Below are 25,823 nucleotides of genomic sequence, written 5' to 3'. Positions count from 1 at the left end.
CTTCTAGTCTCTTTTCTAGACTCATATGATGTGCAGACACATATCTACATAATTAGATCATACAGTCTCTATGCCTTTGTATCCTGGTTCTTCCATATCACAACATACCATAGAATTTAATGAAGACATACATATTCCGAAGAAACAAAAAACATACTGACTGAGAAATGAATCTAGGCTCGACTGGCAGGGCATATAATAAAGACCTCCATGGGGACAGAGGCTGTGTGAAGAGGACTGGGTTTTGAGAGAAGGATGAGGAGTTTGGTTTTATACAGGTTGAGGTTGCAGTGCCAGTGTACTTTGTACATAAAAATGACCACAGGGCAAACAGAGATCCTGGGATGTTATTTAGATGGGAGGTGGGCCTCCTCTATAAATTCCCCTCAGGAGGTAAGGCTTTTGGAGTCTTTGCAAAGAGAGTTGCGGCCTCGAGAGGGGAGCCCTACTTGGAAGGGTACAAAGAGAAATCAAGGGATGACAAAGAACCAGCCTAGGGTAACACTCAGGTAGCAGGAAAAAGGACAGCCCTTAAAGGAAAAAGCAAAAGTAACAGGAGGGAAGAAAGAAAAATTAGCCAAACCAATTATTCCTTCAAGTAAGTACTTAGCAACTTCTGTGTGCCATGTACTGTGGTTGGTGTTGGGATGTAAGAAGAGGAAAAAAGAGCTCCCTGTGGCCACAGTTTATTACAGAATGTGATGAATTCAATAATAAGAGCAATATGGACAGAGGATTCTGTTGTGGGATGGAGGTGTGCCATTGGGGAAGGCGTCTTAGAGGAGTTGGTCCTGCACTAGTTCATTCTAAATGAGTTGTTGGAAAAATCTGAGGTTGGGTAAAGGGACATGACGGAGGGAGGGAAGTAATAGCTGCCTGGACTCTAGGTGGGGATTATAAGCAGTTAGTGATAGAGATTGGGCAGGTAGAATACTCATTCTTGCTGACATTTTTTAAATTTTTGTCTTGTTTGTTAATGTCATGGCCATCTAATATTCACCCACTAGTTTTAATACCCATTGATGATCCTTGCTTGAATCGATTATTACTATCTTGGTTGCCAAATGATAGTTTTTTAACTTCATAATTATTTCTGCATCTGTAATTAGCATTCTACAATAAGGAAGATGTTCCCCTTATACTCATTTGTTTAATCAGGATGGACTTATGCGTTCCTATTTTATTCAATGGGTTATTATTTCTTACTACTATTATTATTTCTTTTAAAGCTCAAAATGTCCCAGATTTGGCCAGAGGAGGGCTTTCGCAATGGTTCCTATGTGCTTTGATACGTCCCATCTCTCTGAGCTCTTCAGCATGATGTTCCAGGTTCACCTTATACCTTTCCTGCCCCAGCCACAGAATCAGCTATTTTTCCAAGGAGCCTTGGTTCCTTCTATTGGGGAATGGTTCTAGAAGCCAAGGTCTTGGTGCTCATTCCTACAGGGGTGCCACTGTCTGTATGTTTTTTCCAGTGGACCTATAATATATTTAAATATATATTGGACCTAGAAATATGAGAAATAGTTATAAAGGACCTTTTGGGGATAACTCACAGAATTTGAATAGGGACTGTGGACGTGATGTGTATTAAATCCATGTTAGTATAAATTTCCTGATCTTGCTAATTGTAATGTAGGTATGTGAGAGAAAGTCCTGGTTCTTAGGAAATGTGCACTGAAGTATTTAGGGGAAAGGAGGCACAGTGCCTGCACCTGTAGGAAGGTTCCTGGGAGAGACTCAGGGCCACTGGGAAGCCCATGGTCCTTACCATTCTGCCTATCCAAGCGAACACTTCTCTCTTCACCGAACAAACAGGTTGAGAATCAGAGCTCTGGACCCTGACAGAGTCCATAACACTTCCACAAAGACATCCTGAACACAAGTGAACCAGCGACCCTGATTTATGGGGACAAAGGTTATGCACGTACCACCAGTGTTCTCTTTGACAGTCTGGTCCTTCACAAAGGCCACGTCTCCCTTCTCAACCAGACACCTGCAGAGTCCCAGACAGGGAGAGAGAAGAAAAGAGGTCAGAGACACATCTGTCATTCAGAAAGGCCACCTTATAGATCCAGGGCTGGCCATCTGATATCAGCAATTGTGATTCCCATTTGATCACTAATCTATTGTCACTGATCTTACATATTACTAATGCAAGTAATAAAAAGAAAACAAAACCTCTGATATGCTTTGTAGTTATACAATCTCACTTCTACACACTAAATTCTAAATTCTGGCCCAGTTTCTCCAACAGAGCTACGTCTGTTTCCTAGCTTCAACACAGATATTAGAGGGGCAGTTTTCCCGCAGGGTGATTCCTTACTCACAGTCTCCTTGTAAAATTGGAAACTTGTGGGCTGTGAATTGTTCTTACTCTAACTCACAAGCTGGTTATACCTGGAAAATTGGCATAATCTTTGTTTTTCCTTCCCTAGTGAGAATTTTAGTTACAATACCACCATCATTGTGAAGTTGAGGGATTCATGAACTACTAAGTGACACAGGCCCAAGTCAGACAGGATAGTTAAAAACTAATAAGGTCGTAAAGTGCACAGGTGTCTCTTTAAAAATGATAAAGACTCCATGAGCTAGAAATGTAACCAAAGATGTAGAAATCATGTACTTTACTTTTGTATTGATATATTTCCATGGTTGTAGGTTCCCCCAGAGGTGAATGGAAGAGCGTGAGCCAGATGCTTGACTCCTGTGTTTATTCAATTATGGTAGGGTTTCCTCACCTGGCACTAGTGACATTAGGGGCCGGATAATTCTTTGTTATAGGGTGCTGTCCTACGCATGTAGGATGTTTAGCAGCCTCTCCCAGTTAGATGCCAGTAGCACTCCCCAACTCCACTGATAATCAAAAACATCTCCAGACACTGCCAAATGTCCCCTGAGGGGCAAATCACCCCCCGCTGAGAACTTCTGACCTGTACCATACTGCCAGTCTTTGCTGTCTATGACAGCCAGGTCTGGAGACCATGTCCTGGAGGGACCTGGATGCCTCTTCTCACAGGTTTCTACTTATGTTTGTAAATGTGACACCCTAACATGCAGGACTAATGGGATAGGAATGTAAGAATCTCACCTGCGTTCCTAAAAAGGAATCTCGTCAGGGCTGGGATTACTATTATTTTTGTATCAGGATTATAATACTCACCTGAAAGCCCCTGAATAGCCATAGTATCTCTCATAGTTATTGGGAAGACACTCCCTTCCCGGAAAACCTTCTGAGCCAATGCACAGAGCACAGAGACTGGAATTTCGTGGAGACCCAGGGGCACAGCCTTCACTGAAAAATTTATCTGTGCAGAAGGATAAGAGAAAGTCAGCTTTTCCTGAGTCAATGTCAGTGGCCTTTACCTAACACATCACAGGTGTGTATGGCCCAGGATAGGTAGAACATACTCGTTATGTGACCTGCCATCAACTCAGGACCTGCCAGGGTATAGGCTTTGAAAGGAAACTTAATTGAGGCTGGGAACCATTACAAGTCAGGTGGAGGGGATTCCATCAGCATCCCAATAGTGTCTCACTCACCTAAAGAGAGAGATGGGATGGAGATGATATGAAAGTTGACTAAAAGGGGTAAAATTGAAGGTCTCACTCCCTGAGTTGTGCCACTTGTTTTTGGTGTTTCTTTTCTCTGATATTTATTAGAAGAGCCTTTAACAGAACTTAGAACTCCAAGCTTGAGAAAGTGCTGGGGAATTTCACACACAGTTCAGCTGCTCTCCCATAGCTGTAAAACTGCCAGGAGCCTCAGGAGAGCAGAAGTGCTGCCCTTGCTGGTGGGCAACAGGACTCCTGAATGTCACCTCAGCCACACCTTGCTTCCTGTCAAACTGGTGGCGCAGAACATGGCAGTGCAGAAATGTGATTGCATCTCCAAATCCGCCCCCCTCACACACACACACACACACACACACACACACACACACACACACACACACACACACAAGACTTGCCTGGTTCATAACTGTCTTTAGAGGCCCTCCTAGAAGTAGCTACACATATTTGGAGGTGGCACGGAGGAAGTACTCAGGAAGTTAAAGAAAATAAGAACCATGGGAAAACATGTCCATGGTGAAATTACACACAGATTTTAGGAGGTAGAACTAAGCTCACACCTGAAGATATTCAGGGGACACAGAGAATAAACTGATTTCCACCCCTTTGAAGGGGCCTAGGAGCTGAGCCGTCACTTGGTGAGACTGCCAAGATCTTAAAGAGACCCGAGGACCCCTCATACCACGTTGCCCAGAAAGCCCCATGGCAGGGCTTGTAGCTGTCTACCCAATGGCCATTTCCCCTTGCTTCTTCACAACTAAGATCAAGGTTTTTTTTCTTTTAATTTTTTCTTCATTAATTTTTTATTGAGATATAATTGACATATAACATTATATTAATTTCAGGAGTACAACATGTTTCGCTACTGTGACTATATTGTGAAATGATCACCACAATAGGTCTAGTTAACATCCATCACCATACAGGGTTAAAAGAATTTTTTTCTTTTGGCTAGGACTTCCAAACTATGTTGCATAAAAGTGGCAACAGTGGGAGTCCTTGTCTTGTGCCTGACCTTAGAGGGAATGCTTTCAGCTTTTCACTGTTGCGTATGATGTTAGCTGTGGGTTTGTCATATGTGGCCTTTATTATGTTGAGGTATATTCCCTCTATGCCTACTTTCTGGAGAGTTGATGAATTTTATCAAAAGCTTTTTCTGTATCTATTGAGATGATCATATGATCTTTTTCTTCGATTTGTTAGTGTGGTGTATCACATTAAAAATTTTTTTTCTTGTGATGAGAACTTTTAAGAGCTACTCTCTTAGCAACTTTGAAATGTGCAGTACAGCATTAACTATAGTCACCATGATGTACATTACATCCCCATGACTTTTATTTATTTTATAACCAAAGTTCATACCTTTTGACTACATTCACCCAATTTGCCCACCCCCAACCCCTGCCTCTGGCAACCGCCGATCTGCTCTCTGTGTCTATGAGCTCGGGTTGTTTTGTTTTATTTTTGTTTAGATCCCACATATAAATGAGAACATACGGTATTTGTCTTTCTCTGCCTGACTTATTTCACATAGTGCCCTCAGGGTCCATCCATGGTGTTGCAAGTGGCAAGATTTCTTTCTTTTTTATGACTGAATGATATCCTATTGTATATATATAAACCACAATTTCTTTATCCATTCATTCATGATGGACACTTAGGTTCTTTCCGTGTCATGGCTGTTGTAAATAATGCTGCAGTGAACGTGTGGGTGCATATCTTTTTGAGTTAGTATTTTTGTTTTCTTCTCGTAAATACCCAGAAGTGAAATTGTTGGATCATATGGTAGTTCTATTTTTAATTTTTTGAACAAAAATCTAGTTTTATTTGGGACAGAAACATGCCCAAATAAACGATGACATTTTTCAGCCTCTCTTACAGCTAAATGTAACTATGTCTCTAAGTTCAGGGCAATGAGAAGTTATCTGAAGTAATTGGGCTGGAGTTCCTGAATAACTCCTTTAACAAGGTGGCACATACTTCAAGTGCCCTTTCTCCTTATTCCTTGAGGTTGCCTGGATCGTGGATATAATGGCAACCATGAGTGACCTTGAAGATGGAGGCCTCATGCTGAGAATGGTGCAGCAGGAAGAGAGAGGAGCCTGGGTTTCTAATGACAGTACCAGCCATGGACTGCTGTCTCTGGTCTTTTTCATGAGAGAGAAAAGTAAACGCATATTCACTTAAGCCATTATGTGCAACTGAAAAGAACCATTGTGATCCACCTCCCAGCCCTACCATTCCTTTTAGATATTTCCTTGAAGTTCACTAAACCAAATTGTATTATCATAGAGCCAGGGCCACAGCATCTTGTACGATACCACACTCTTCCCAGTACACCTCTTCCCACCTGGCCCTGACAACAGCACCTTCCCAGAGCTCACTCACCAAATTCACAGTGGTTAATCTTCTCGTAGAGCAGACCCATGGGGATGTTCCAGCCAGCGGTTCTGTCTACTGCAGTGTGGCAGGACTTCCAGCCTTTCAGATTGTTCCAGTTGAGATCAGGATCTGACGATTTCTTAACCACAGCCACAGCATAGTACCCTGCAAGAAAGACACCCAAAAAGGGAGTATTAACACCCCTGGGCTCTCCAGAGTGTCTAAACCTGCCATCTCCCTAAGGAGTAGAATTATCCCAAACCATTCCTTCTCTCTTTGAAAAGGTCTTCCCAATAACTGACTGAGGGGGGATACAAGTCATTCCAGGAGGTGGAGATTAATCTGAACTTAAAAAACAAAATAGTAAGAATACATAACCATCAGAGCAATGGCTGGTGTATAACCCTTCCCCAAATGCATGAAGCTACTGACATAAACCAGCAACTCACCCTCCACTGTGGAATAGTAGAGGAATGGATACTGAAGGGTACATTAGGAAAGAGTAGTAAATGAGCAATAAACCACAGGGATATTCTGGCCAGATAATTTGTGATAAGGAGAATACAGGTTTGCACCACAATAAATATGCAAAGTGGAAACTGTCAAAATCAAGTTAGCTGCCATGATTAGCAGCAAATACACGCTGATCTTTAAAACTGGTAATAGAAAGAATATCAACTCATGATTTCAGTTTTCCAATTTAATTAATTCAGGAAATTGTTTCCAACAGAAAAGACACAAATCTTATTGTTCATGGAATAAGAATGATTCTATTTTCGGCTGAAGAGCTTGGTTCCTAGTGTGATGGGGAGAGGCTGAAGGTTGTAACTGGGAAAAGTGATGAGGACAGACTTGCACACTAATGGCTGGAAATGACCTGCAGGGACTTGAGTGTGGGCCCCAGAGCCCACTTTGATAAGATTTCCTGTCTTGCTCCTGCCACATCTTTCCAGATCCACCCCAAGCCAGATCCCTGGGTGAGAGCCAGGTTGGCCTGGGTGCCTGGGCCTAGCCCTGGCTGGGAGGCTGGGCAATCACATGCCCCTAGACATCTGCCGGTATGAGCCTCTCCCTTCAGCCCTGCCAGGCACGTATCAGCAAGGCTCCTGGGCTGGTGCTAACTCTCATCTAAAACTTTACTGGCCTCATGCAATGCGAGGCAGTCAGGAGTGGTGGGGAGGGCGTGTATTTGCTTGCTGGATGTCGGAGTCTAGACAACTTGTAATCTCTCTGAGCTGTTGGTCCTCTTATGCATCCTTAGAGGACAACAAGACATACCTTATAGGATTAAATGAAAATTCCCAGGTGCAAGTCATAGCAAGTGTAAAAAAGTAATCATCATTGCCAGTTACTCTACTTCCATGATTCCTTTGCATTCCAAAAATTGGTCTCTTATCTACATTTGATTTGAATTTAAACTTACCTTACCCTTTCCCAAAAGCAATGGGAATTTATCTTAAACTCATGAGGTTACGAGGTTACCAATCTCAACTCACCACTCTCTGGTGTGACTTTACAATCTTCGCCCTCATTTTCTGTAGAGGAGAAAACGAAGAAGTCATTAAATACTCATTTATAGATTGGAAATCGTCTTTACCATGTGCAACTCAGAATTAAAAGAGCCAGGAAAACTATCTACATATCACCAGTTCCCAAAAGGTCCAGGCTGTCTGGATTATGCAAGTTCACTTTAGCTCCCTGGCCTCTGGAATTTAGTCCAAAATTGTACATTTCAAGTTTCGCACTCTATCTATCCTGTGGCCACAGTGGTCTCTGCCAACTGTACTTGAATCCCTGCACCAGGGCAACAGGAGAAGTGTGAGCTTTGGAAGCAAGAAGACCTGCCAGGAATCCCAACTGAGAATCTAGATGTCCTCTGCAGAGGGGTCACTTTTAGCTAGAACTTCCCAGTGCAAAGCCTCCAACTCCCTTGTGGAAGGTATGATAGAAGATCCCATCCTTCAAGATAACTGTTGGGGACTAGAGATGAGGGAGCCCAGAGCCTAGGAAGTAGGAGGTGCTCAGTAAGCAAGAGCTTTATGGCCCATGTGGCATAAATCAGGCTGTGATTTTCCATTTCCTTTCTCCATGGTGCAGGGGAAATGAAACACTGAGAGAAGCCCCTTCCACTTACTGTAGTTCTCTGCTAGGACAGGTACCAGACCACATTTGCCTGCTATGTAGATGTGGCCTCCATCCAAGCTCATGGCATCAGCTTCTCCTTTCTGCAAAGACAGAGCACATCACAGCAGGTGAAAAGAGACCATCTTCTGTCCCACATGCCCTTCAAGCTGTTTCCTTGAAGCAGCCTTGCCAGCACAGGTCATGAAGGCCCAGGGAGACAGAAGGTGCTGGTACTGGACTCCCAAAGGATCAGTCAGGCACACCCAACATAGAAAATAAAATGTACTCCCATTTTCACCCAAACCATGATGAGCTGATGATCAACTCTGGGTGCTTTGTTTAGTTTCTTCAGGAGGAAAGACCCACATTCAGTCCCGCTGTCCTCTCATAGGGCACACTGTCCCAGAGACGCTCTCACAACACCTTTCTGACACCAAGAATTCTCATTTGTAAGACAAATGAGTGGAGTCAGAGACTCAGGGCGGTGTCTGTGGCATAGAGTGCCTCCTGATGGGGGCCCCAGACCTGAATCTCGGCCACATTGTCTGGGTGCTACCTTGGTGCTTGGCCAATACAAGATCTTTAATGAATGAGTCAAATAAACTCAAATGATCTGTTAGATATAATGATCTAATAGAGCTAATAAGCCCCAAATTTCAGAAATGCTTAAATTCAACAAGACTGCCAAGCTTCCCATTGGGCTTAGAAATATACTTTTGAGGAACATTCCCTAAAGGAATAATCAGATATGTGGGAAAGTATTTGGGCAAAATGTGTAAGTGGGCAAAAGCATGCAAGTGTGATTCATAATATCAATAAGATAGGACCAAACTTAATGCTCAATAGCAAGGAAATGGCTCAACAAATTGTAGCACATCCACACTCTGGAATAGCTATCAACATTAAGCTATCAACATGTTTTCATGGAAACAACCTAAATGTCCATTGACAGATGAGTGGATAAAGAAGATGTGGTACATATATACAATGGAATAATACTCAGCCATAAAAGAGAATGAAATAATGCCATTTGCAGCAACATGGATTGACCTAGAGATTATCATACTAAGTGAAGTGAGTCAGAAAGAGAAAGACAGATACCATATGATATCACTTATATGTGGAATCTAAAATATGACGCAAATGAATTTATCTACGAAACAGAAGTAGACTCACAGACATAGAGAACAGACTTGTGGTTGCCAAGGTGGAGGGGGCTGGGGAAGGAATGGGTTGGGAGTTTGGGGTTAGCAGATGCAAACTATTATACATAGAATAGATAAACAACAAGGTCCCACTGTATAGCACAGGCAACTATATTCAACATCCTATAATAAACCATAAGGGAAAATAAAAATAAAAATTTAAATTTAAAAAAAAGAAAAAAGAAAAGAAAGAAATGAAAGAGAAAGTCCCCCATAAACTTGGTCCCCAGACATACCACTGTAAACAGAATAGGGTATATTCTTTCAAAAATAAACTAAAATATATTTTAAAATATATTTTTAAAAATCATGTTTTCAGAGAATGACTTGTGACAAGGGAAAAGCTCCCTAGATACGATTAGGTGAGAAAAGAGAGTAAATTGTATGTATGATATGAGCCCAGTTAACAGGATTTTCTCTGAGTTATAAGGTTACAATTAGTTTTTATGTATTTTCTTCTTTATATCCTCCAGTTTTTCAACATTATCTAAAAGCAAATATGGAATGCTCTTGTGATCAACAAGGCTAAACTTCTACCTGCTTGCACAATAACATGACCCTGTCACACTTGTCTCACTTGCCATGGCACACCATGGGTTTCAGGCACACCCACACTCAGGTCCAGCCTCCCCAAGCAGACACAGCTCAGATTGCCCTCCACCGGGTGCTAACACTAGGAGGAAAGAAGCCCTAAGGAGCCCTTCAGCTCCAGAAGCTCAAAGGTCCTGAGGCTCCGGTGGGGCTGGTCTCCCACAGTGAGGGCAAGGTTCCTTGGAACCCGGCTTTTTGTGTCATTCCCAGGAGCACTCACTCACCCTTGGGGACGGGTGGGCAACAGTGGCAGGAGTGACGTACCATTATCTTGGCGATGCATTCTTCAGTGCTCTCCGCTGATTCACACTCTATTTTCCCGTCACTGTTCACACTCCACATATCACACTTGACCCTCTCCAGGTGGTGCACTGCACACCACTTCACCTTCTTGCATTCACCCTTTGAGGTGCTCGGGCCTAGGACATAAGGAAGAGAACCAGAGATTAGAAGAGGTCCAGATGTTGCCTGCTGGTTATGCTGCTGTCTTCATGAAAATGCTGGGATTTTTCAGCAATACACAAACAGATCCCATTCAAGGAATTAATCTCTTAGAAATCAAAGGTAATAACAGTCTCTTAGTTGGCTTCTTATCATTTAGATTTAACTTAAAATTGTTTCTTATGAGAAGTCAACTTTCCTCCCAGCCCCAAGGCGCTCTATCACTTCAGGCTGGGTTTTTTTTTTTTTTGTCCCTCTTTGTTTAGAAATAGCACTTAACCATCTGAGCTGTTGTTATATATTTATTCATTATTTATTGTCTGTTCCCTGCAGGAGAACATAAGCTTGGCCAGGGCAAGGGTCATGCCTGTCTTGTTCTCCATGGCACCCTTAGTGCCTGCCTCATGGTCAGCGCAATAAATGTTGGCTGAATAAATGGACACCTACCCAACTTTCAGACCCAGCTCAAGAGGCACTTCCTCAGGGAAGCCTTACCTCAATTCCGGGACCTGTCTTTCTTTGTTTTGCACTCTTCTAGAGCCATGATATTTTGTTCTGGGTTTTTGTTTTTGTTTTCCTTCTTCTGAGGAAATCTCTCATTTTTAATTGATCATTCAATAGAGTGACTATTCCTTCAACATTTGTCTTCCCCACTGGGCTGAAGGTTCCATGACAGCAGAATTTAATATATCTTTGACTCACCATTGTATGCCCAGCACGTTGCACAGTTTATAGATAGGTGGTCAATACATGTCTGTTGAATGAATGAATGTTCAAACACATCCCCAATGACCCAAGGAAATTCAGAAGCAGGATCGACCTGTCTAAAGCTCCAGCTTCACCATGGCACATGTTGACCATAGCATTGGCTTCAGATGTGCACGTTTGTAGCAATTTCATTCTATTTGACTTACTTCGTGCCAGGCTAACTGGCTTCACTAAGTGGGTAGGGTAGCCTTGATTTATACAAGGGAAACAGTGCTGGTATCAATACAAATCATTTTAAGCATGAATTTCCTTTAATGCCCTTTGGCGATGCCATTTAGCATCCATCTAACACTGGGCTGCACAGGCAGGGCAGATAAGGGATTGTTGGGACAGGTGTTCAATACCTGGGAAGACTCTATTGCTGGTGCCCACCCTCACCAGTTTTCCAAGCTCCTAGAGCCACACAATCCTTCCTAAACACTTACGTGTATCTTCTCTTAGATTCCGAAGAGCAGTGACATACTCATATCCCAGGTACAGCCAGGAGTCCATCTTTGGGGGAATCTTTAAAAACCCATTGGCCGAGTCCTTAAACAGCAGGTCCTTCCCATGAGGGGAGCTGAAGAGCTGGAAGTCTTCAGAGGTACCTCTGCCAAAATGTTCCTGTTTGTGGTAAAAACACAGATCTGAATGGCTACCGCAACAAGGGATGCTGCAAAATGGGACTGAAGAAAATTTTAAAACTCAGGAAACTAAATTAAAAAGTGAAATTTTCAAGATGCCAGGAGAGAGGGCAGTCGGACCTGTTCTTTCCCACCCAGCAACTTCTCCATTCACAGCCCTCTTGGGCCATATAACGAACGCCCAATTTCACTGAACGTGTTTCTGTGCCTGTCTCCCTGGCTGGATGACAGCTCACTGAGCGCAAGAAACACATCTCCTTCAGAGGCTGACACTGTGTGGTTGCCTTGATGGACAGATGGACAGATGGGAGGGCCGGATAAGAGAAAGTTGGCTCAGTTCTGGCGTTCTGCTGCTCTAGGGCAGGAAAGCTGGCTGTGTGTGCAGCTCCCTTGCAGTCAGGCTGAAGGACCTTGGAAGAGAGATCATTTCCTTTCCAACGGGAGAGATATGGAATAGAGCAAGAAGGAGCAGCTTCATGTCATTGGTCCAGAATGTAAGGGTCTGACAGATGATAACGCAGGACTAGGCTCTGTGCAACTCCAAGAAGGCTTTGCTGGGTGCTTTCATACAAGTGAATGGTGTGTGGCATGGTCCCCACTGTATCCTGAACACAGAAGGGCTTCTACAGTGGCAAGAAGCGAGTGCAGGAAAATGCCCCAAATCCAAGCAGGAACTGCTAAGCAGGAAAGAGGACGGGGATTCGATACCTGGGCCAGGTTAAGAAGCTCCCAGATCAAGTCCTCCTTGCCGCCCATGCTTCGGGCCACGACGGCATGGGAAGGGACCCGGGCCAGGTGGCACCTCTCGAACTCGTCCACAGACCCCCGGGTGTTGTCCCTGCAGAGCAGCTCATACTCGTCCTTGTCAGCCTCGTCAGGCAGGTTCTCTGGGGGAGGGAAGCCCGCATGAGCCGACGGCAGGCAGAGCATGAGGTGTGGTGCCCCTTCCGCTCCCTTGCAACCCCACTGAATCATAAACTGTGTGAGCTGAGAAGCCTAGAGTAAACATTGAGAGCCAGAAGAAAACTGACTTGCTCAAGATCCCACAGCCAGTTTACAGGTAAAGCTTCTGATGTCCAGTGCAGGGGTGACTGCCCACACCCCACAAGAGGTCTCATCTCAGCAGGCTGACTACAGGCCAAGGTCAGCCAGACCTGCTCCCAATCCTTTGCTATTGCAACACTGACCAGGAGGACGGGTCCCAGTGTCTAGGAAGTTGAACGATAGGATGAGGCCCAGGAGTCCAGGCGGGGACCCCACAGGCACACGCCTCTGTGCAGGTAAACACCCCAGCAGTGAGAAAGGAGGAACACACTATGCTCACGTCTGACTACTGAGCATGAAGAAGAAGGCAGGAAGAAAAGGAAGGCCTTCTGCTTGAAGGGACCTGCAGATTCTTCTCCTACCACCTACCCAATACTGTGGTGTGCTTGACAAAGGCCACGTCCCCAGCGTCATCCATCAGACACCTGTGGGGAGGAGACACATTAGGAGGGTTCCTGCAGGGCTGGCCCTTCTCCTCAGGTTGAGGGTCTGACCACACTGTCCAGCCTTGGGAAAAGGGCAGCGCCTGGGGGAGGCCTCTACAAAGACCCACAGCTGAGGGAGCACCATGGGGCGCTGATACCCAGGGTACCATGGACATGGGGGGGTGAGCTCACAGGAGCTGGGGGACCCTCACCGTGTGCCCCAAAGCATCAAAAAGGCACTAAAGATATTTCAATGAGAAAAGCATTTTCAAACTTCTGGTGGAGGATAAAGGCATAGTGTCTCTTGAGGGAGGAAAGGTGCCCTTGGCTGGCTCTAAAACTTTAGAGTATAACCAAGGGAGAAGAGGGAGCAAGAAATCAGCCACATGAGCTGCCTGCACAGGGATGGTGAGAGGAGACAAGAGAGAGGCCAGCGCATTGAACGGCCGACGCTGCTGCAATGGAGAGCAGAGGGCCCGTCACTGAAGAGCAGCTTGGACACTAGGGCCGTGCCTGTCATTTCAGGCTCTGCCTAGTCCTGTGAGAGAACTCTGGGGAAACAGAAGGAGGAGCCCCAGGAGAGGGGCTTCCTTGTCAATGTCACGTGAAGAGAGTACGCACTGGCCTGGCCTGGCCTGGGGAGTCCCAGCTGTGTCACTGAGTCCCTGTGTCACTGAGGCGATTAGGCCCCCTGATGCCCCTTTGCAGACTGGGCTCTGCTGTGGGCCAGGGAAGATTTCCAGCCAAGGACACTGGACACTTAGGAGCCCGGATGGAGCAGGAGCCGGTCTCACTCACTTGAAGGCCCCTGAGTAGCCGAAGTACGGTTCATGGTTGGAGCAGGCGCACTTGTCCGGCCCTTTCCCCGCGCACAGTTGGCACAGTTTGGGGAAGGACGACTGATCCACACAGGGGACGCAGCTGCCCGCGAAGAAACTGGCCGCTGCTGCTCAACACGGAGACACAGAAGCACAGGGCGTGAGCCAGCCTGGCCAGAGGCACTTACAGCTCCCAGCCTAGGCTCATGATGGGACAGAGAGACCCAGACAAAACCAGCACCCCCAGACCCAGTTTGCCTTTACAAGTGTTCACTCTTCAAGATTAAGGGTTTCCAAAAAGGGGTGAGTTTAACCCCTTTCCTCCCTCCTCCCTCCCCAAGAACCAGGCTTGTGCCAGCCACCCTCCAAGGCCAGGTCACCGTCAGTCCCCCTCCCTGCCTTGTCAGACTGGAACAGCTCAGAGAGAGGTCTCTGGGATCCATGCCTGAGAGATGGAGGACCCGCCTGGAGAGGTGCATGCCAAGTTCATGGCCAGCAGATGGCCACCAGGGAAAGCTCCAGCAGAATGGGAAAAGCATCAGCCACAGACAGGAAAGCACCCCAGGGAAGTGAACAGTGGGGCCCAGCAACCTTGGCCCTGACTGAAGCCCTCTGTTCCCTTCCCCCCACTCCTCAGGACAGCCTCTGGTGGGGTGTCAGGAGCTCAGAGATAAAAGGACTTGTGACAGCCCTTAATGGCTGCTGGTGCAGCAGACCTGCCAGTTTAAAGCTGTTTAACCTCCCACCTCCACTCCCAGAGTCATCACACATCATCACCTGATCATGTCTCAGTGACGCCAGTGTGGCCCACGTGGGCATCTGACGAAGAGATGCCTCCTGAGGGCACTCACCCTCCTGCCTGCTTACCTCTCTGAAGAGATTCCTGTGGCTCAGGCAAGTCCCAGTAAAGTAAGCCCATGGGGATGTTCCACCCAGCAGATCTGCCGAGGCCTGTGTGGCAGGACTTCTTGCCTTTGAGGTCTTTCAGATAGAAGTCAGTGCTCTTCTTCACCACGGCCACAGCGTAATAGTGAGTTTTCGGATCTGCAAAGGGAGAGCGTGGATGAAAGACTCTCAAACTGGGCCCCAGGGAAGCACTGCTCATCACTACTGGGCTCCTGAGTAGGGAAGGGGAATCCAGAGGTAACATTTATGTTGGGTTGGCTTCTAAAGAGGGAAGGATCAGAAAAACCTTCCTAGGCTTACAGGGGAAAGAAAGGACCACAGAGGAGACATTTGTAATAACCCTCCAGGCAAACCCAGGAGCAAGAAGCCATGTGTACACATGCACCAATGCTCTCGCCTACCCAGGCCTTGCAGGGAGTATCTGCCTACAACTACCAAGACAAGCTCCCCTGGAAACTGGAACTGTGGCAACAGAGGCCACATTCCTGACTTTCTCTAAGTATTTTTGTCCCTCACACAGGCCCAGGGACAGTGGAGTTGCTCTCAGAAGTGATGCAAAGCTGTCAGGGCTCCAAGTTCGTGCTCCTGTGTGGTCTCTCCCCTGCGTGTGGCACCTGTGGTTCTTGGAGAACTTCTCTTTCCAGATTTAAACCCCAGTGGTTCAGCTCAGATTGCACACAGCCTGCCCAGGAGGTCAGTGTCCTGAGCACCAGTCCCCAACCAGCCCAAAGCTCCCAGAGGCCTTGAGTTGCGGCTATGGTGGTTGATAGGGCCTCTCATTCCCCACTCACTGCCCCCTGGGGAAAGCTCATCAGTAGCTAATCTCCATTACCTGCCTGAATGAGACAAGACTCAGCGTCTACCAGGAGAGAACAAGGGCCACAAACACCTTCCTGGGTCCCCGGGGAGAACTTACTATCCTTTGGGCCATAGAACTCTGCCACTACAGGCTTCAGGTTGTAGGGCTTCAGGCCTGCCTCAAATACCAAACCACCATCCAGCGTCACAGCATCTGCTTCATTATCCTGAAAGAGAGCAGACCAGAGTCTGATGAAGCCCTTATTCTGAGCAAGGCTGGGTGGTGCTCCTTGGATCTGGGGCCAGAAGAAGCCTCAGTTTGGCCAATAGCTAACTGCACAACACCACAAGCTTCAGTGAACTCTACCTCCCTGGTGAGGGGATTTGGCCACCATATTCCTTAACTCCTGCAAAGAGAAAGAATGGATCATTTTTCTCTTTTCCCTGGTGAGGCGTCCAGCTGCTTGCCCAGAAAACTGTCGTGATTTTTCAAGACTGACCTAAATTACAGAGGCTTTACCAGCAGGCCTCTTGGGGGAAAGCTGCCCCCCCAACACCAGACTGGGTGCACAGTCCATGCACCACAGGCTCTGAAGGGGCTGCAGTCAAGGACTCAGGTCCCTCTGCCTGGCCGTGCTGTTACACATATTTACATTTCAAGTTCAGGTCCTTTCATTTGGTGACCTCTTTATTTTGGGCCTTCTGCTGAGATCTTCCTCAGATGCCTCTGTGGAGAATTCTCTATGGGGAAGGGGAGCCTTGAAGACATCCTTCTCCACTCTGATTCAGTACTCACTACTTTTCCTTCCTGTCCTGGGTCCATATAACTGCAGGAGTCTTTTGTTCAGGGACCGGTGCTTTCTCTGGCTTTAACTTCTAGCTTATACTCTGAACTGAGTGTTAAATGCTAATTATTACTTCCATTATGGCTGATTGTTCATTTAATCAACTATGCAGACACCATTGTCCAACTCAGCTCCATTTTACCCATTAAAAAATAGAGGCCCGGAAAGTTTAAGTCATCTCCCCAGGCCACATAGCTAGTAAGTCATGGAGCTGGGATTTGAATCCACGTAGTGTGGGTTCATTTCTCCCATTTACTGTTACTTGCTGGGTTTTTTGTTTTCATTTTTAGTTTTTGCTTCCACTAATTCTCATCTTTCACTTGGTTCACTATAACCAATATTATAGATACCTTCCCACTAGGTCTAGAATTTATTTTCTTTTGAAGTGAGAAGCACCATCTTTTATATACACACTTCATAACATACTTTTATTGCTTTTTTTCTTGCTTCAAATATCTTTAATCAAAATGATTTTTCTTGAAGCCCTTGCTAGTACTCCATAAATAGTTCTTACGGATTAAATTACAAGGCAGGAACTATAGCTCTATGATCTGTGTCATGTTATAGATAAATAATAAGGTAATAGTATTTCTAAATGAGATAAAATAATAATGTAAGCCAAACCATATATTTGTCTAGCTGAAACTTTTCTTTCAATAGTTGGAATTGTTTTTGTTGTTTTATTGTAATTAAATAACAACATAAAATTTATCATTTAACCATTTTTAAGAGTACATTTCAGTGCCATTAAATACATTCACAATGGTGAAGGACTCTTTTATTCCACAACTAGACTCCATATATGAAACAATCTTTATGGCTTTCTTGGTATCTCAAAGGGTAGGTGACACCTCCAGAGACTGTCCCCACCCGCCCCACACACCACAGAATAAAAATAAATGAGTAAACAAATAAGAGCTTATCCTAGAGCAGTGAGGTTGGGGCTTTCTTGGCCCAGACGCCAGGATCCTGGGCAGGAATCATTGGGGCCTCAGGGACTCAGGAACCAAGGAGCCAAGGCCTAACTCATGGAGTCCACGAGAGCAACAGGGATTCTGAAGGGAAACTGAACCAGCAGGGAGGGGCAGGATTAAAGTCAAGCATGACTTCCCAGGTGCAGATAACCAAACCCAAAAGAAGGTAAGCCACAATGCATAGGCATCAGCAGGAACAGCAGACTTGGGCTCTCAAGGGTTGTGGATGTTGGAATGGTCAGAAACAATGGAGAAGAGCTATATACGTGCTTTGTGCACAAAGTGAAGGCTACAATCACAGAGATAAGCATAGAAAGGAAATTATCAGGAATAAAAAAGAAAAACTGTTTAAACTGGTACTTCTAGAAGCAAAAAATATAACTTTTGAAATTAAAAAAAAGTGAATGAATGGGCAACAAGTTGATTAGACATGTTTAACTTGAGAATTAGGAAACTGGAGGCTATACCTGAAGAATTCAGCCCGGATGCTGCCAAAAAGAGGTGCAGAGACTGAAACTATGAAAGAGAGATTAAAAGATATGGATGCTAGAATAAAGAAGGCCTAACGTGTTTTCTTGGAATCCTAGAATTAAAAAAAAAAAAAAAAAAAAGGAACTAAAGAAAAGGCAGTATTTAAAGAGATAATGGCAGCAAATTTTCCAGAACTGGTGAAAAGCATGATTCCACAGATCCAACATACTCTAAGCAAGATAAGTAACAAGATTTCTACAACTGGAAATATCATAGCGAATCTATGGAACATCATCAACCAAGGACATGAAATCTCAAAGTTTTCCAGAGAGATGATTGAAGGAATAATAGGATGATATCAGACTTCTCAACGACTACAGTGGAAGTCAGGAGACAATGGAATAGTATTTTTAAATAGTGTAAAAATATCGAACTAGAATTATACATTCAGCAAAATTACCATTCAAGAATAAGGGGGAGATTAAAGCATTTTCAGAGAAAACAAACAAGCAAGCAATGGAGAGAGTTTAACACCAAGATACTGACTCTAAAGTATCACCAAAAGAACACATTTCAAGAGGAAAACATGTCCCAGAAGGATGGTCTGAAATATAAGAAGGAATAGTAGGGAGTTCCCTGGTGGTCTAGTGGTTAGGATTCAGTGTTTTCACTGCCGCAGCCTGGATTCGATCCCTGGTTGGGGAACTGAGATCCTGCAAGCCACGTAGCTCAGCCAAAAATTTTTTTAAAACTTAAAAAAAAAAAAAAGAAGGAAGGGTAAACAGATCAAATGGCAAAAATGTAGACAAATCCAAATTTCTCTCTCTGCCTCTCTCTCTCTCTCTCTCTGTCTCCTTCCCTCTTTCTGAAATTTTGGGTGCATACACAAACTTACACATGCACACACTCACACACACACACACATATATAAATATATATTTATATAGTATTTATGTATACTGTCAACAAATATGTGAAGTATCTACATTCCAGGGTTCAGAAAAGACAGACATAAAATATCAAATAGTAATATCTACACAGGGAAGAGCGAAGTCTGAGCTACTATATTCCAGAGTTCTTTTGCTGTTTCAGAAGGACGTGAGGGTCAAGATTATTTTACTATTAACATTTTGTTAAGCTAAAATTGTACAGTAAAAATTTAAGGGAAGTCATTAAAGTATATAAATTGTTTAAATTTACTTTCAGTAGGGGGAAAGGTGGAATAAAGGGAAAACAATCCAAATGAACAAACTCAATTTTTATAAATCAGAAAAGGAAAAATCAGAAATCAGGGGGAAAGCAGGACTAAGAGAAATCAAAAAGTAAAATGGCAGAAATAATTACAAATTTATCAATAATAAAAATAATAATTTGGGTTTCCCTGGTGGCTCAGTGGTTAAGAATCCGCCTGCCAATGCAGGGGACACGGGTTCGAGCCCTGGTCCGGGAAGATCCCACATGCCGTGGAGCAACTAAGCCCACGCGCCACAACTACTGAGCCTGCACTCTAGAGCCTGCGAGCCACAACTACTGAGCCCGCGTGCCACAACTACTGAAGCCCACGTGCCTAGAGTCTGTGCTCCGCAACAAGAGAAGCCACCTCAGTGAGAAGCCCACGCACCACAATGAAGAGTAGCCCCTGCTCGCCAAAACTAGAGAGAGCCGGTGCGCAGCAATGAAGACCCAACGCGGCCAACAAAGGAAATAAATAAATAAATAAATTTATTTAAAAACAATAATTTATTAATGGTCTAAATTTACCACATAAAATAAATAAGATTGTCAGATTTCATTAATAAACAAAATCCAGCAATATACAATTTTCAAAAGACACACCTGAAAGATAAGCACACAGAAAGTTGAAAATGAAGGAACGGAAAGAGATATAGGAAGAGGATACTAACCAAAAGAAAGTTGATGTAGTATGCTAATATCAGAAAAATAGAGTTTAGTTAAGAAGCACTGCCAGAGATAGTGATTTTTTTCATAATAATAAAATATCAAATTCACCAAGAATGATATGGGTTATGCTCTCATACACTGCTGGTGAGAGTGGCAATTGGAATAACCACATTGGATTTGCTTAAAAACCAAATACATTTGGCATTGTCTTCAAAGTCAAATACTCACATATCCCATGGCACAGAAACTCTGCACCTACATGTATATTAAAGAGAAACTAGTAATTCTTGTGTCCCAGGAGATTTGTATAAAAATATTCCACAAACACTGATTAGAATAACAAAAAACTGGGAAAAATCCAAATGCCTTGTGACCAGAAAAGAAAACATAAATTGTGGTATACTAACACAATGGACTTTTGTAGCGCTCTGAAAATGAATGAACAATAGCGATATTCAACAACGTGCATGAAAACTTAGCATAATATTGAGGAGGGAAAAGCAAGTATGAGAAGACAACACATAGCGATGGCATGTTTATAAAATATTTTAAGAAGCAAAACTATACAATCATCCACACATACCTATATGTCTTAAATTAAAATAAAAGGCAAGAAAGTTTTAGGATTCTGTTTGCGCTGGATGGGGAAACACACAGTAGTTGTAAGTAGGGCCAGTGGCTTACACTACCCCAAGTGGTGTTGTTCCCATAGACTCCAATGCTGCCACACAGTAGTCCTAGAAATAAGCTATTGGCAATGATGAAGTTTTGAGAACCTCTGGTGGGTTTGTGGATAATATTACTTTATATTATTAACATATTTTAAAACAAAGAGGGGTATGCATACACCAAAGCTGAAATTATGTCATAAATCAAGAGTCATAATTAAGCAATGATAGTAACTGAGGTTCAATAAACACACACACACACACAACAGACCAGTTGTTTATACCAAATCACTGATTCCTTGAGTTAATCATGCTCCATCTGGCTGCGTCTACCTCTCCCACCTCATTCCTCCTTCCAGTCTCCTGCTTGCTCTGCTCCAGTCACCCTAGCTTCCCTACAGAAACTCAAACAAGCCCAGCTCTCCCCTGTCTCAGGCCCTTTGCACATGCTATGGTTCACTACCTGGAGTATTCTACCATAGCTTTTGTCAGGCTTACCCATGCTTATCACTGGGGTCTCAGGTTCATTGCTTCCTCTCAGGGAGATTGTCCCTGACACCCAGGCCAAAGCAAGTTTCCTCTGAAAGTTCTGTTTCTTTCCCTCCATTGTACATGACACAATTTGAAATTTCATGTCCACTTGTTTGCATGTTTTTCTTCTCTCCTGACTAGACTGTAAACTCCTCAAAAGTAAGGAGCATGTGTGTTTAAATTCACTACTGCAGCTCCATTGCCCAGCACAGGGTCTGACACACGTTCAAATGTGCAGGAACGATGTTAAAGGAGTGAAGAGTATTTTGGAAAACGTAGAAGTCAAAAGGATCAGCTATCAACTGCAATCATGACTATGTATTCCTCTTCCCTGTGTGTACCATTCATCTACTTCTTGTGATGCATCAGGAACCTCCAAGATAGTGTTACATGGTCATTTTGATAGCATGTATTCTTGTTTTCTTCTCTGAGTTCAGAGAATCTAGTGGCTCAAAATAGTCCCCTTTCAGAGCATGTTAGATTTTGCTTTAAGACTCATTAAAGGTGACTGCTCCTATTTCCATTTCTAAAGTGATTTTACTAGCACTAGGGGCTGACTGCCCCACACAGCAGCCTCCTACCTGTGAGTACAGAATGATTCCAAAACGACAGGAGAAAGAGAAAGTATGAAGTTTCTTCCGCTCTCCTTTAGGCAGCCACTACTTACCATGATGGCCTTGATGCAATCGATGTAGGAGGTCTTCTTCACACAGGAGACAAAAGGACCAGTGTCAAAGACTTTATTCATATTTTCGCGGAAACTGGAGCACTTACTGGCCTCATGACTCGAAACGGTGCACCATCTCACAGTTTTCTCAGGGGTAGCCAGACACAGCCCTAGGGGAGAGAGGCCAGAGGTCCCTGTACCAGTGGGAGAGACAGCAGCACCCTCTGGAGGGTCGTGAAGTCTACTTCCCTACATCCTGTCCACTCCCACTCCTGTCCGTGAACAACAAGGGACACAGTTTCCACTGCATTCTGAGTCTGGGGATGAGCGACAGGCACCCTAATGGCCTCTTAGTTTCCCACTGACCAGCCTGTGCTGGCCAGAGTGATGCCGACTTGACTATCAGCTCTCAGTTGGAGACAATGAGCTGCTCCTCTGTGTTCTCTGAGCCTCCTTCATTCACCTCATGACCCGTGGCCTGCCATGGAATACAAGCTTCAGGATACACAGGGGATTTTTAGCTACGTCAAGATGTTGGCTCAATGCTACAACTCTGGGAAGCCACCAGGGTAGGAATTACATCATCCAGTAATTAGTATCTTTTAGAGATGAGGGAACTGGGCTCAGAGAGTGATGCTTTACCCTAGGTTACCCAGCCTGTTAGTAGCTGAGAATTGGCCTAGAAATCAGGTCTCCAGACTTTGGTCTCTGCCCAGGGAACAAAAGAAGATAACATTCTGAGTTGTTTTCCATGTGCTTGGCCAGTACATAGGGGTACATGATTGATGAGGCAATAAGTTTGCCTGTGATGCTCATCTGTCATCCTCTGTTCCAAGAATAACTAGAAACTCCACATATTCAATGTTTCTCTCTGTTTCCAATGACCCCTCCCTCAATTTTACCATTAGGCTTTTTGGCTGCCACTACGAGAAGCTAAAGCCAGCCATGTCTGTAGCAATTAATCCATGGGGTTGCAGATGTGTTGTCCCCATGATATGAGCATTTGGCACTGTCCCCAAAGCCCTCTGTCATCTCCACTCTGTGGATCAACAGCACAGGGCTGGCTCAAGGAAGTGGATGAATATTCACAATGCACAAAGCAAGAGAGGGGGAGGGAACAGTTCTCCAGGATAGAAAAAGAGGGGCCACAGGACACCTATCCCCCAACCACCTTTTATCCCACCTCTGCCCATGGGATATCAAGGGAGGCAACAAGGAGTCAGTGGCAGACTCTCCCCAAAACCACTCCTCCAGGCCCTCCCCAAACTGCCCCTCCTGAGATCCCAAAGGCAGGAATTTGTCCTCAGTCATGCATTTACCTTTCATAGCCCTGTGAGATTCTCTGAGGTTAGGGTGGGGGGCTGGGCGGGTAGGCAAAGGCAAGTAAGGTGGGTTGACTCTCAAGGGTTAACTTTTTCAGGAACGACAAGTAACTAAACACAGAAGGCTCCAAAGGTAATATAAATGTACCACGAGTGGCCAGCAAAAGTTAGAGGACAAAGGGGGCCTAACAGTGACAGGCCCCGAAGCACAGATGTGTGCAGCAAAGTCCACTGCACTAGTGCCTGGATCCGCGGCCTCATTTACTCTCACGGGACCTTCCCAGGCCAGGCTGTAATACCCTCCTCACTGCTGGGGACCCAAAAAGTTTGGCTTCAAATCCCATGCTCCGAACCCTTCGACTGCCCTGCCTCATTAGTGGGACATGGTCAGCACCAAGGGCACCCATGGGACATCAGACTATCAGTGGAGGTGGGACCAGATCTGGGGAGGCCTCGAATGCCGTCCTAAGCAGTTCGGACTTGATTGAGACCGCAGCAGAGGGATTTGATAAACCGTGATGGAAGTGCTCTAATTTATTGTGTTCCGCTACTACAAGGTTTTCTAGACACGAGGAGGAAGCAAGGAGGGGGTGAAAAGGTGGCAGAGGCACAGGCAGGACCAGAAGGTGCGGGCAAGCGCAGAGCTGTCCCTGAGGCAGTGCTGAAGCAGGTGCAAGGGTGCGGCGGGGAGAAGCGAAGGAAAGGTCCGGGCTTCCAGCTCCAGCGCGGAGCCCAGGGATGGTGTAGCGGGCTCCGGTATGCAGGGGGCGCCCGGGCCGGCGACTCTGCGGGCCTTCCCAGCGGCTGCACTCACCCAGGACCGCGCAGGCTAGCAGAGCGCGGACGGCGAGCCTCATCCTCCCGGGTCTGCGAAGCGGAGTGCCGAGCACAGACGGACCGGCTTCTGGGCCACTTCCCTGCGCCCTGCGCCCCTTTATCCCCCGCGGGGCTGGCCAAGCACAATCTTTGACCCTCTTTGTTTGTGCAGCCCGCTTGCCCAATCGCCCCTCAGCCCTCCCCCTTCATTCCTCGCTCAGGCTGATCACCTCATTTCCTGACCTCTGGGACAGACCATGGATGGAATCCAACACAAAAATGCTGATTGGAAGGGAATTAAAGAAAAATCACCCCGTTGTTAACGCGCGCTTGCTCTGTGCCAGGAGCAGAGCTGCTGCGGAAAGAGGCGGGGGTGGCTCTGCTTCTGAATCCCAGGGTGCCACAGCTGGTCCTGAACCAACCTATGTGCTCATTCTACAGATGGAAGAAGGAAGGGAACTGCCCCAAACGCACACCAGAACAGGAGAATGACAGGTAGAGACCTTCCTGGGAGAGGGTGTGAGAGAAGAATAAGGCTGACCACAAATCAAAGACAACAGGCTCAACCTCTTTCACTTGTTCCCAGGTGTATCCAGAAGTCCTGCTCCTTCTTGGGCCCTTAAAGCCCCACGGAGGAGCTGTCCCTCCCCATATGTCCTCCTGAGCACAGGATCCTGGACTGGTATCCTTCCTTCCCTTCATGCAGCCTGCTGGACACCTAGGCTAGGGACAGAGTCACAGGAGAGACAATGTCTCTCCCACGAGAAGCTGCCCTGGAATGTGATCAAGACTCTGTGACACTCAGGACAAGTGACACATGAACACAAAGAAAGGGACCCAGGAGAGGACGTGGCCTGATCTCAATGCCCTGGGTCATCCCTGACTCCCTCCAGAAAAGTGGTCTCCAAACCATTTTGACTGCCCATCCTTATCCGGAAAAATAGTGAGGCTGTACATTGTGTATATATATATATGTATATACACTTTTAAAACTAATATTGTGTATATTTCAATCATGAAATGAATAGAAAATTTGTAAACAATGAGACAAAGATGAAACACTCATTTTTAAATGTCTCTCTATATACTCTGCCTTATACACAATGAAAAATATCTCAAGGCAAAATGTACACTTAGGGAAGGGGCAAGGTTCCTGATAGTAGATGTAAATCCATATTCCAGAGAGTCATCAAGATAATTTTAGGGTTTTCTTAAGTTACTTATCCAACCCAATCAGATTATCATTGTTTTTGGTTTTATTTACACTAATTTACACCAGACTTAGAAGATATCTCAGTAGTGCCATTTTATTTTAGTTCACCTGTGTTTGTGATATCGGAATCATCTTCTAGGTCTAGTTTCTTTGCAGGAATCTTTCTAAGGCACTCATGCATTTTGTGAGATCTGATGAGTTAAATCATGTTACTCAATATGTACATCCATTTTACTGGGCATATGCAAACCACAAAATGTGGAACCACAAAAGCCAAAAGTAAAGGACAGTTCAGGGAGTCACAGCCTTCCAGCATCCCCTTCCCCACCCCACCCCTTGTGAGGCTTTCCCCATCTTCCCTCAGGAACCTCAAAGGCCCTCCATGACGTGCGTCTGCCTGCCTTGCAAATCAGGTGGGAGGCAGTGCCAATTCTCATATGAAACAAGAGTGAGTGTTAACTTATTCATCTTTTGCATGAGGAGTAAATATAATCGGAAGCTAGCATAAACTCCCCACGCCCCAATAGATTGTCTCATGTACAAGGGGCTACACATGCCCCATTTCAGAGAGCGCTACTTTAGCAGGGACTTTCTGTTTACAGGGGGGACATAAGACAAGCCTGGCCCTCCAAATCCCTGCCTCACCGTGAAGAAAAGTGGCGGCTGCTGCCCTTGTGTCCCTGCCTTTGTGGACCCTCCGGCTCAAGCCATGGGAA

General features: G+C 45.2%; 1 protein-coding gene across 1 annotated transcript in view; it reads right to left on the bottom strand.

The window, feature by feature from the left end:
• LOC309660416 (serotransferrin-like) overlaps window positions 1-24,000 on the bottom strand; it is a 31,047-nt gene extending 7,047 nt beyond the window's left edge. Inside the window, exons 1-14 of the mRNA XM_082460997.1 lie at window positions 23,893-24,000; window positions 21,757-21,926; window positions 15,817-15,925; window positions 14,862-15,038; window positions 13,975-14,122; window positions 13,121-13,176; window positions 12,416-12,594; window positions 11,510-11,687; window positions 10,140-10,294; window positions 8,090-8,180; window positions 7,452-7,490; window positions 5,962-6,120; window positions 3,164-3,308; window positions 1,932-1,996 (exon numbers count right to left, since the gene is read on the bottom strand). Of these exons, the coding sequence (XP_082317123.1) occupies window positions 1,932-1,996; window positions 3,164-3,308; window positions 5,962-6,120; window positions 7,452-7,490; window positions 8,090-8,180; window positions 10,140-10,294; window positions 11,510-11,687; window positions 12,416-12,594; window positions 13,121-13,176; window positions 13,975-14,122; window positions 14,862-15,038; window positions 15,817-15,925; window positions 21,757-21,926; window positions 23,893-23,935 (1,714 nt within the window). The 5' untranslated portion in view covers window positions 23,936-24,000. The remainder of the gene's footprint in view (window positions 1-1,931; window positions 1,997-3,163; window positions 3,309-5,961; window positions 6,121-7,451; window positions 7,491-8,089; window positions 8,181-10,139; window positions 10,295-11,509; window positions 11,688-12,415; window positions 12,595-13,120; window positions 13,177-13,974; window positions 14,123-14,861; window positions 15,039-15,816; window positions 15,926-21,756; window positions 21,927-23,892) is intronic.
• Between the last annotated feature and the right edge of the window lie 1,823 nt (window positions 24,001-25,823).

This window comes from Balaenoptera physalus (genome assembly GCF_965194825.1).
Source record: "Balaenoptera physalus genome assembly, chromosome: 4".
Taxonomy (NCBI): Eukaryota; Metazoa; Chordata; class Mammalia; order Artiodactyla; family Balaenopteridae; genus Balaenoptera; species Balaenoptera physalus.
The sequence above is the reverse complement of the archived record's forward strand: the minus strand, read 5'-3'. Positions and strand labels throughout refer to the sequence as shown.